The following is a 12,203-nucleotide window of genomic DNA, read 5'->3' as shown; positions in this document are numbered from 1 at the left end:
ATCTTGGACTTGTCCGTAGCGTATGTCAGCGGCTGTGAATCAAAAACAAGAGAATTGGAGCAAAAAAGATTTACAAGTCCCCTGATCACCATCATAACGTTCAGGTGATGGGACATAAGGCAATATGTCTTTGTGTCTGTGTGCGTGCGTATGTGTGCATGTGCATGTTCATGTACTGCACGACTTGTGCCAACTTTTCCTCATATTCATTTATACTCATATTCTGGGACAAGATGAAAATCATTGCAAGGACAAACGGTGTTTACAGAAATGCGAAGGCATTTAACCCTCCCGTTGTCCTATGTAGAACATAACTGCACCAGAACGTTTTTTTTTTTTTGGACAGGAATTCACGCACTGGTCCATTCATATCAAAACCCTCTAGTAGATTTTGAGTTAGGACGTTTTAGGCCAGATGTAAATAAATAAACTGTATCTATAAAAATGAGTTATAGTGACACTAACGACTAAATAATTGCATTAATCAGTAAAGGCGTGGCGCTTTGGCCCAGAGACAATGTCTCTGTCATTGGTGTGGAACCCCAGGGTCCTGGGCAAGTTCGAATCCCAATTAGGGCAGTTGGTAACTTCCAGTGGACTCACCACCCACAGAAAGGTATGTTGGTTGGTACGGTGCAATGTGATTTGGGTCATGGAGACTGCTGCCCCCACGACCCGGTAACGGATAAGCGGATGAAAATGGATCAATGGATCGATCAGTAAAGGCTCTCAAGTGGAAAGTAACACATTTGCAAGCTAGGGTGTTTCACCTGAAGTCAAACTCTATACAACTCTATCTACATCTATATACAAACACATGCTGAGTGTTGAGATGGTATTTTAAGTTTGAGGCACTGCTGTTAAATTAAAACTCTTTCCTGTAATTTCTGTTAATTACAATGTGTATTGACTGTATTTTTATGAAGCAACATTTACCTATTTTCCCCAATTCTGTCATTTTTGGAATAAAACTTAAATTAAAAAACATTAAATTAAACAAAAACAAACCAATATAACCAGGCAGCATTCATACTGTATTTAAGGAACAGTGGAGCCAGACACCAGATTAGTGTTTCATAAAGTTAACTGATCACGGTAAAATTAGAAAAAAAAAAATACATTTACAATGACAGAAGCAAGTGTAAATGCGTCATTTACCATGAGGCAAACACATATTTACAAAGAATAAAACACTTCACAAAAAATATTTTCAGACAAAATAAAGTGGCATTAAATCAGCCAAATGTAAAAAGGTGCCATTTCCCTAAAATCTGTGTTTCTTTTCATGAAACTTGGACAACGTTCTCGTCATCCTCTTGTTCAGACCGAATCCTCTTCCCATCTCCAGCCAGACCATTGCAATAAAAAAAACCACTGTGATAATAAAACATGGAGTGGTGCAGGCATTACACCAGTGGATAACTGGCTGCTGTTGCAATTCCACAGTGGTTCTTTCTGTCTTTGGCCATATAGATGTAGCCTTTGTCTCCCCACTTCTCACTCCAGCTGCAGGAAGACAAACAAATGTTTAAAAGGAGCATTAACACATTTGGTTTACTCCTTGTTCAACAAATGTCATCAGATAATCAGACAGAGAGAAAGTCAAACTAAACCATCACTGAACACAGCAGTCATCATAAGGACTATATAATAAAATAATGTCTGTTAGTTTATGAGCTTAATGACTCAATGAAAAAAATGCTTCTGTCTAAGAAGTTGAAACCACAAAAAGTTTCTAAAATAAATTAGAATACAATTTTAAAAAATTAATCCCTTTTTGGTCAATGGGAAAATTTACAGGAAGGAAAGGAAAGTGAACTTCTTGTCATTGTGACACATCACTGCACACAATGGAATTTGACCTCTGCATTTAACCCATCACCAAAGTGAACAGTGGGCAGCTTTAAGTGTCTGGGGAGCAGTGTGTGGGGAACGGTGCCATGCTCAGAGCACCTCAGTGGTAACTTGGCTGGTGGACTCAAACCTGAAACCTTCCGGACCCAGGTCCGCTTCCTTAACCACTAATCCACCACTGCCCCAAAACCCAGTGTGGGTTTTCCACACAGACTGCCACAGGAGGTGCCAATGTAGTTGAATGTAGAATGTAGTTCTTCTGGGACTTGAACCCAGGACACCTTAACACCTTAAAAAGTACTACACTTTCAAAATAAAAGAACAAGGGACACCAAACCTACCTACCTCGTCAAAGTGTGAACCCTTTCTGTTAATTCATCACTTAAGTTTTTTTAAGGTTCAAAGCTTGGTCTCAAACTGACCTGTTTTTCACAATCCAGTATTTTTTGCCGTCAACATCCTCGCCCTCAAAGCCGTAACCAACCACCAGCACACCATGGTCCAGCTCCTCAGAGCTGCACTCCTTCTCATAGTAGATTCCTGAAATATTAGGAACCCTGAAGTTAAGTCTGTGCTGACTTAAGAGTTATGCAGGTGACTTTGTTTTGAAGACCAACTGGACCTTTAGCTGACCTGACTGGTAGAACTGGAAGGACTCGTGTCCAGCATCGATGGCGACAGACACGGGGCCAACACCGGCCACGGCCTTCATCAGTGCATGTTCTTTTCCACTGGGAACATCTACGAAGCCGGTGTCGTTGACGGAGTTGTACTTGGGGTCGTAGTGACATGGCTGGTCATCCTGGAACAAAGACAGTTCACCGAGCATTAAAACAACGACATGATCTTCAAGTGTTGAAGTTGAACGACCCAATAGACACGTACTGTTCCCAGGTATGGGTAGGAGTCCTCAGAGTCTAGACCCTGGTTGTCCTTGACATACTGGAAGGCCTGGTCCATCAGACCTCCCCCACAGCCCTCGTTACCCTTTGGTCTAGAGCAGTCCACCAGGTTCTGTTCACTCAGCGACACTAGTTTTCCCATCTTCCTGAAGTTCTGACCCTCCAGAGCTCCAGTGGTGCTGAAGGCCCAGCAAGAGCCACACTGACCCTGGGGGGGGGGGACAATGTAGTTCCATAAAAACAAACTTAATCTATTTAACCACAACAAGGATCATGTGTGCCGTAAGTCTTTAAAACGACCTCACGTGCGTCACGCCAGGTTTCTGCCTTTTGGTTAAACACAGTAAATCCACTGCTGTAGGTATGTTCTGTACTGAACAGATTAGATACGGTGCTGTTGAGATGAAGTTCCATAAAGTTCTTGTTCAGTTTTTATTTTTAACTAATGTATAGTGTATAACTGTAAGAAAGAAAATCTGCCAAAGTACAGAGTACTACTTAATTAGCATATTATGTCTTGACATGCTCAAATTATCACTACAAGTACAATGCAACATGAACCGGTTTCACCAAGGTGTGTTTCACCATGTCACTGTAAAACAATCTAAACAGATGGTTTGTATGTTTTGTATGTATGTAGGGACAATTACCTGTTACCATAGAAATGATGACTGTAAAAACCTATTACTTGCTTTATATGGCTAATATAAACTCACTATAACATTGACTGGACAGACATTGCTTTCTCATAAAGAAAAAGTTAATATTAAACAGTACTTAAGCTTATGTTTCAAAGTGCTGCAAATCTACTTAGCAACAGCCACGCTGCTGGCACAAACAATACCGCAGTATACATTAGTCTACATTGCAGTTTAGTCCTTGTTGTGTTTCAAATGGCCATGCTAAATAATGAAAACGGCAAAAATGGCTGCACTTTTCCTTTAAATTGCTGTGAAATAATCCAAGAAAAGATTATATTCTCCTCGCATTTTCCTCTCACATGCAAATGTTGCCATTATGTTGCCACTGGGGGCAGACTTGTATGATTATTACCCACTTGTTTCAGTGTGCAGTAAACCTGGTTTTACAGTCTGTTATCTATTCTAGCTCTAATGTATATGACAGTGTTGGCTCCACCCAGGTCGGCTGTTTTCCTGTGAAACAGGTTTCAGCTTACATTTACACACGCGCGCGCGCTGTGTGGAGGAGGTTAAAAATAAGGAGGTGGAGTGAGTGTGAAGCACACATAACAAACCAACCCCACAGCTCCCAAATTTATCTGCCACATAACGCAGAACACACAAATTGTCCTTTCTGAGCACATGTTAGCACGTTTATCACTGCGCTGACGTCCAAAGGTGCAACACGACATGGTGTTTACAAAGTTTCGTTAAACATCTGCTGTTGTCTTAATATTTATTTTAAAAAAAAAATCTAAATAATGCTAACGTCACCGCAGCTCCAGTAAAAACAAGCGTTCTGCCACACTCACTCATCCTAACTCCATCAGAACACACGACTGGACTCTTCAGGAGAAAATAAATTAAATGCTACACAATAATAAAGCTTCCAGCAAAATGTAATTTGCCTTCCAGTGACGATGATTGAGTAATCAAGTTCGAGTCTTTACAGGAAATACTGCAGCTACAGGAAGTGATTTAAAAAGAGATTTGAATCATCTTTTCCCCAGACTGATTAAATCTCATGGTAATTTTTTAAAAATCCCAACCAGATGTTTATTGTTTTCTCCAGATAAACCACATGACACGAAGGAACACTGAAGACTTACCTGGTCCTTCACAGGGGTGACATAGCCCTTCTCCCTCCAGTCCACAGCACTGGGGGCCACCATGAAGTTAGGCTCCATAAACAGGGAGCCGCTAGCCTTCCTCTCTGTTCTGTGCTGGTAACCATTCATGATCTGCCTGAACTCTTCATGAGTCTGAAAGAAACAACATGCGGTCAAAAAAGGGAATAAGGAAGTGGTTGGTGTTTTGATGCACATGCAGCCCTCTGTCTGGATTTTCTCTTCTTCCTCTCCTTTGGAATTAACTTTTGAGTGATACATGTCAGGGTGGGAGGAGTTTTGATTCACTAAGTAATACTACTAAAATTGAGAGGTTATGTATCAATGTTGGTAATAGTACAAATTTTGTTTCTGGTCAAAAGACGATATGGAGCCCAACCCCAGGGGCGGACTTATCTCCACTGCTGCTGTGATTAGGGGGCATTTCCAGGCAACTGCTCATCTCTAAAGCTTGTTGCAAGACTTTTAGCATGTTTCAGAGGACAACGTTAAAGCAGTAGATTTAGAAAGAAAAACTAAAATACCGTAAACTCATCACCTTAACACAGACATTCAAACAATTTGTGGAGTTTCACCTGTAACAACCACTGCTGCTAAAACACCAAGACACTTTCAGCATTCTGGGTAAGAATGTTGGGAAACCTGCTGTTTGCATTTGCATCTGATATGTACTTCAATTCTGTACTGTGTACACTTACTATAAAGCAGTGTTTCCCAAACTCTTTTTCTGGGGATCCATATTTTAAGTCACAAACCTTCACGACCCAAGTCAATAGACATTATTCATAAACTCCTGGGAAACATGATGCGAGACGACCCAAAAAAAAAGTTCTTGCGACCTACCCGAGGGTCGCAATCCAGTCTTTGGGAAACAATCCTATAAAGTATAAGTTCTGTACAGGAGTTATTGTTTCTACATGGTTATATGGAGCAGCTGGCTTTAAAATAACTTTACAATAAGCAGTTTTTTTTTACCATGTCTCCAAAGTGGTTCATGCCCAGACGGTAGGAGTGTTTGCCCATCGAGTGTTCCAGGTTGTGCAGCTCAATCTTGTTCAGGTTCTTTTCCCAGATCATCCTCCTCCAGCCCTCCTCTTTCTACACAACACTCACATATAAGGCTAAGTTCACCCGGAGTTAGCAAGGATAAACGCTGTGTTGAAATAAACATTTACTGCGGTTTCGAGTAATATATATATATATATACACTCACCTCGTGGTATTTTTTGCTGTGCCAGTTCTTCCACAGTTCCCAGTGGTCACTGAGCCGTGCGTCCAGACTGGGCGCAGACTGGACAGCACTCACGCCTAGTGCTAACAAAGCCAGAGACAACATCGTGGCTTCCTGCTGGGAAAAAAAAACAAGAACATGAAGTTCCTCATTTACAGCAGACTGAAGCCGCGTCTCTGTACAATCATGCAGACTGTGTAACAAAACGTTTCCCAGAAAAAAAAAACAAAAAAAAAAAAACATCACGATCTCGTTTTGACGCCATCGCGATGCCTGTGGTGCGTCCACGGACTGTCTGCTTAGTCACACTGAAATTTAACCCGATCCAATGCTGCAATACACGTTCCCGACGGACCAGTCATTTCCCGACAAACTGGTCCAAATTAACAATATTAACTGTCGTTACCACATGGAGACCGATAAACAAAATATTGGTATTTTTTTTACCGTTTTACGTTTAAAAAAACCCTTGGATCTTGGCCAGATCCCAACAATGGGCCGAGCCTGTCACGGGATCTCGGCTGGGAAATAAGAGGCCTAACGAAAGTGCAACCAGGAAAAGGAAAATGAAATTAAAACTGAACCTTTTCCCGGTAGCAGCCGTTTGATATGATGTGCCTGTGACCGTTAATCCTCGCCATTAAAAAAAAAAAATCTAACGACAAGACTTTAACAATAACAACAGTGTTTATCACAAACGGTGACGAAGGCGGCAGGAAACACGAACGCCAAGCAAAATACGCTCAGAACATATTCACATTTTCTATATGAATATAATTTAAGCTCAGAAACAAATTCAAATGTACAGTTTGAAGTAGACGAATATAAAAAAACCCGTTTGAACGTTTAAAACCTTGCTACTATGATAAACCTTAATATGCGAAAAGAAATCCTGTTAGGCGTCAATCAGTATCTGACGTTAATGAATTAAATTCGATAAAAAGATAAAATTGAGTAAAAAAAAATACAAATCTTACTGTTATCTCTTCGTAGCAGCAAACAGTAGAAGGAAAATAAAAGCTTCTAAGGACAGAGCAACACAAAGTTTATAAAGGCTGGAGTGCACGCTGGATAGCATCCTCTGATTCTTGTTGTTCCCATCAAACCCCTCTCATAACTCCGCCCCTGTGTGTGGCGTCACCGCGAGGGCACGTGATTCCAAGCTTCCATCAGGAATGGAACGGGAAAAGGGGAGGCTTTTTTTATTGGAATGACTGGAGAACAGAATTTAGGACAACTGTTGGGGTTTTTTTCAGCTTTTATTTTTCTATAACACAGTGTCACAACAGATGAAAAACAAATGAATCAAAGGAGGTATTTGAGGTCAAATCCACAGGTAACAGTAATGGCTTTAACCTGTGACTTTATCAGTGACAGCCAATGTGTTTATTGTCCAATCTATGGAAAAGTGGATATACACAGTGTCAAGACTTCCTGGAACAAAGTCTGTGCTAATCAGTACCAATAGTCATGTGATTGATAAGATGGAGAATGTTACATAAATAAAAACATACGTGGACAAAGTGTGGCTGAGATTCTCCGAGAGGAAAGTTCACTCAGGAGCGCTGCTGAGTTTCTCGTCATTTCTACACAAACAGAGATTGTGATTTTTGTGCGCACTCACTCGCACACACTGTAAAAAAAGACTCTCAGAGCGTTGTTGTTATTGTCAGCGTTTACAAAAACAAAGTGTGGATTTTATCTTTTTTGTGACGACAAATGAAGAGGAAACCCCGACATTCACGTCCCTTTGCAGAGAATGTTTTCAGCTTGTGTACTCTACAAGGCAATCACAGAATCAAAGAATGCGAGTGTGTTCCACACACACACCACTGTCAACAAACACAGTGAAACAACGGAAAATACTTTTCTAATACAACTTTGAGATGTGTTGTTTTCTCGCACTTGATGCGATGATTTTTTTAATGTATTTTTTTCCTCCGTTTAGTTTTTCGCAGTAATCTTAGGAAAGTGTGAAGTACATTGATTTTGTACGGAGCTACGGAGCCCCTAAAGGGACATGGGGGAAAAAAAGTATATCTCGTGCTCACGAGAAAGTATCTCCTTTAGGGGCTCCGTAATTTTGCCTTCTGGTTATAGCAGAAAAAAAAATCACATCATTAACTCATGGTGTGGGATTATTTACATCACAGCTAGCGTTTGGCTAGTGTTTGTTGGCAAGTTGGAGCAAAGACAAAACCAGTGAGAGACGGAGAGAGTATGTTTATATAGTGGTTAAAGTACTGTGTTTTAATCTCTGGCAACACATGGTAACTGGAGGAAGAGGGGAATGACAGGAAATACTGCATCGAGCACACAGCTCCACTTTTGTGTTGAAAAAAACAAAACAAAAAACAAACAGCAACATCAGTGGTGGAATACTCTCTGGGAGCTGGGAGAAAAAAGTTAGCTGTTTCCAAACGGTCATAAATCACCAGCACTGGGTGAAAATGCTTTGGCCTTTTTTCAGCAAAACAAAAAACAAAAACAAAAACAAAAAAACAAAAAAGAAGAAAACTAACAACACGTCATTTGTTGAAGCTTCTGTTTTAGCTGCAGCTTCGTTTTCTTAGAAGACAAACTGAAAGAAGACGTGACGCCACACATGACATGGCGACACAGAGAGAGAAGGATGAGGAACGCTGGAGTCAGACGCCACCGAGCAGCTGCTCCAATGCTGCGATGGTTATAACATGTAAAATTGCACAGGGGAAGCCAAGAAAGTGCAGGGTCAGGAGTGTGAATTGCCTGGTGTGTAACCACGTGACCTTTGAGTTAGAGTTTGGTAAAAAAAAAAAAAAAAAAGGTTAGAAATCTTCCCAATACAAAAGTCCAATGATCAGTAAATGATCTGGGAGCAGAGCGAGGCCACAGTCTGGATTCTCAGTTGGGAATCTCAACAATCTCAATCTTTTGTAAACTTTACAGCAGTTTTGTCATATTTTGGACTAAAAACGTTTTAAATGTAAAAACAGCAACTGTTCCTTTAATGAAGGAAACCTTTAAAGTCAGACTTTTATTTTACAGGCTCCTTTGTAGTTAACGCTAATTACAAAAATGTTCGTTTATTCACTCACTGTTTTCACAGAACTGATGAATTTTTAAAAATCTTTGTTCAACTTATATTTCGCATTTACAAGGGCTCTATTTAGGGCTCTAAATTTGAGTAATTTTTACTTTTATTAATAGAAAACCAGAGCTAGAAAAATGTAAAGCAGACAAATATATTTATCAGATTAATATATTTGTTAAAATGTATACCAGTTTGGAAACTGAACTGTAATATGTCATAATCATTGGATTTTTAATAAAATAAATCAGCAGTTCCCTAACGTTTTTCCACAGTTTTCTCCTTTTGACGACAGGACCCCCCGCCCACCCCAACCCCCCACAGGACGTACCACTGTCTCTTTTTGAAAGCTGACAGACAACTGAAAATTATTTGCATTGCTGCACGGCCCTGTAACAGATCTGTGCCCCCCACTTTGGGAACCACTGTTTAAAAAGACAATAGATGGAAATGAAAGTGTTTTCCTTTGTCCACGGAGCGTGGCGTCAACTTTGATACGAGGAGATCAAACGCTGACACAGCAGAAATCCAAGGATTTGATTTTCATCCCTGTTTGGGTTTGGTTTTTAGAAGAGAAAATAAAATGATCTTTCATTATTCTGGTTGAAATCTTTTTTTTTTTAATTATCTGCATCAACAAAAAAAGAAAGAGGAACATAGGGTGACTTACAAGAGTGGAGGCAGGTCCACACAGATAGATTATATTCTATGTAGAAGATGTAATCTGAGGGAGATTAGAGACTGTAAGGTGGTGGCAGGTGAGAGTGTAGCCAAACAACATTGGATGGTAGTGTGCAAAATGAAGATGGAGGTAACAAAAAGGAAGAGAGTGAAGACAGAGCAGAAGATCAAGTGGTGGAAACTAAGGAAAGAGACATGTTGTGAAGACTTCAGGAAGGAAGTAAGGGCAGTTCTGGGTAGTGTTGAGATATTCCCAGATGATTGGGAGACTACAGCTGCAGTGATTAGGGAGACAGGTAGGAAGGTGCTAGGTATGTCCTCTGGGCAGAGAAAGGAGGACAAAGAGACCTGGTGGTGGAATGAGGAGATCCAGGAGAGTGTGCAGAGAAAGAGATTAGCGAAGAAGAGATGGGACAGTGACAGAACAGAAGAGAACAGACTGGAGTACAAAGAGAGGACAAGGGAGGTGAAGAGGGAAGTGGCCAAGGCCAAACAAAAGGCATATGAGGAGTTGTATGAGAGTTTGGAAACAAAGGAAGGAGAAAAGGAGTTGTATAGATTGGCGAGACAGAGAAATCAAGCTGGGAAGGATGTGCAGCAGGTGAGGTTGATTAAGGACAGAGAGGGGAATGTGATCACAAGTGAGGAAAGTGTGCTGAGAAGATGGAAGGAATACTTTGAGGAGTTGTTAAATGAGGAAAATGAAAGGGAAAGTAGAAACGAGGAGCCAGAGACTAGTAGGAAGAAGGTAGATCAGGTTAGAAAGGATGAAGTTAGAAAAGCCCTGAAGAGGATGAAGAGTGGAAAGTCAGTTGGTCCTGATGACATACCAGTGGAAGTATGGAAGTGTTTAGGAGAAGTGGCAGTAAATTTCCTGACTGGTTTGTTTAACAGAATTTTAGAGACTGGCAAGATGCCTGATGAGTGGAGAAAAAGTGTTCTGGTGCCAATTCATAAGAAGGGTGATGCACAGAGTTGTAACAACTACAGAGGGATAAAGTTGATGAGCCATACAATGAAGATTTGGGAACGAGTAGTTGAAGCTAGGTTGAGGCAGGAAGTGGAGATTTGTGAACAACAGTATGGTTTCATGCCTAGGAAGAGTACCACAGATGCAATATTTGCCTTGAGGATGTTGATGGAGAAGTACAGGGAAGGTCAGAAGGAGCTGCATTGTGTATTTGTAGATCTAGAAAAGGCATATGACAAAGTGCCAAGGGAGGAATTGTGGTTTTGTATGAGGAAGTCAGGAGTGGCAGAGAAGTATGTTAGTTTGGTGCAGGACATGTATGAGAATAGTACAACAGTAGTGAGGTGCGCTGTTGGGAGGACAGAAGACTTCAAAGTGGAGGTGGGACTACATCAAGGATCGGCCCTGAGCCCCTTCTTGTTTGCTGTGGTGATGGACAGATTGACAGATGAGGTCAGACAGGAGTCCCCATGGACTATGATGTTTGCAGATGACATTGTGATCTGTAGTGAGAGTAGGCAGCAGCTAGAAGAGAACCTAGAGAGGTGGAGGTTTGCACTAGAAAGAAGAGGAATGAAGGTCAGTCGCAGCAAGACAGAGTACATGTGTGTAAACGAAAGGCAGAACAGTGAAATAGTGAGGCTACAAGGAGCAGAGGTGGTGAAGGTGCAGGAGTTTAGGTACTTAGGATCAACTGTTCAGAGCAGCGGAGACTGTGGAAGAGAGGTGAAGAATAGAGTACAGGCAGGATGGAACAGCTGGAGAAAAGTGTCAGGAGTGATCGGTGGCAGAAGAGTGTCAGCTAAGGTGAAGGGAAAGGTTTACAGGACAGTGGTGAGACCAGCCATGATGTATGGTTTAGAGACAGTAGCAATAGGCAGAAGACAGGAGGAGGAGCTGGAGGTGGCAGAGTTAAAGATGCTAAGATTCTCTTTAGGAGTGACAAGAATGGACAGGGTCAGGAATGAGGTCATTAGAGGGACAACACAGACAGGAAGGTTTGGAGAAAAAGCTAGAGAAGCCAGATTGAGATGGTTTGGACATGTGCAGAGGAGGGACAGTGGATACATTGGTAGAAGAATGTTAGAGATGGAGCTACCAGGTAGGAGAAAGAGAGGAAGGCCAAAGAGGAGATATATGGATGCAGTGAGGGAGGACATGCAGGTAGTTGGAGTCAGAGTAGAAGATACAGAGAACAGGGAGAGATGGAAATCAATGATTTGCTGTGGCAACCCCTGAAAAAGGGACAAAGCCGAAAGAAAAAGAAGAACTAGTGTGTTCAGCTGTTTTTGTGTTCGACTGAATCTTTTCATTTCCACCTTTAGTTTTAAAGCAACACTAATCAGTGCAAATAACTCATGAACAAATACTACTTTGAGACTGACCAAAGCTCTTCAGGCAGCTGTGTTATGACTACAGATTAAATGCTTCTTGTAGAACTTCAGACAGTCTCGGGTGTCATCGACCAGGTTATTTATCCATTGAATTTAACCTACATTTTCAAACGGAACAATATGTTTTTAGAGAAAACTGAAGAATAATAGCCTTAAAAATACTCACTTTTTATATTTAAAATATAAGCAACCTCTGTGTCATAACGAACAAAGTGATGCCGTTGTTATTTTATTTCTTTTTTTTTATGCTAGTCTGACTGTTTTTCTGCAGCCTACATGCTGTGCACAGCAGGA

The 12,203-nt window shown here is 41.1% G+C and overlaps 1 protein-coding gene across 1 annotated transcript; it reads right to left on the bottom strand.

Annotated features, from left to right (window-relative positions):
* Window positions 1-1,011: 1,011 nt before the first annotated feature.
* LOC103397133 (cathepsin L1-like) lies at window positions 1,012-5,908 on the bottom strand. Its single transcript, XM_025052797.1, has 7 exons — window positions 5,777-5,908; window positions 5,539-5,661; window positions 4,546-4,698; window positions 2,740-2,964; window positions 2,488-2,656; window positions 2,277-2,394; window positions 1,012-1,506 (listed from the first exon to the last, which is right to left on the bottom strand). The coding sequence occupies exons 1-7, from the start codon at window positions 5,897-5,899 to the stop codon at window positions 1,407-1,409; spliced, it is 1,011 nt and encodes a 336-aa protein (XP_024908565.1). The 5' UTR covers window positions 5,900-5,908; the 3' UTR covers window positions 1,012-1,406.
* Between the last annotated feature and the right edge of the window lie 6,295 nt (window positions 5,909-12,203).

Source organism: Cynoglossus semilaevis, chromosome W, assembly GCF_000523025.1.
Source record: "Cynoglossus semilaevis isolate Cse_v1.0 chromosome W, Cse_v1.0, whole genome shotgun sequence".
Taxonomy (NCBI): domain Eukaryota; kingdom Metazoa; phylum Chordata; class Actinopteri; order Pleuronectiformes; family Cynoglossidae; genus Cynoglossus; species Cynoglossus semilaevis.
The sequence above is the reverse complement of the archived record's forward strand: the minus strand, read 5'-3'. Positions and strand labels throughout refer to the sequence as shown.

Excerpts from the sequence above, each read along its gene's own strand:
- LOC103397133 (XM_025052797.1), bottom strand. The coding sequence starts at position 5,899 with ATGTTGTCTCTGGCTTTGTTAGCACTAGGCGTGAGTGCTGTCCAGTCT. Across the intron at positions 2,965-4,545 it reads TCACCCCTGTGAAGGACCAG|GGTCAGTGTGGCTCTTGCTG; the intron begins GTAAGTCTTCAG and ends CCCCCCCCCCAG. Across the intron at positions 2,395-2,487 it reads CTTCCAGTTCTACCAGTCAG|GAATCTACTATGAGAAGGAG; the intron begins GTCAGCTAAAGG and ends CTAATATTTCAG.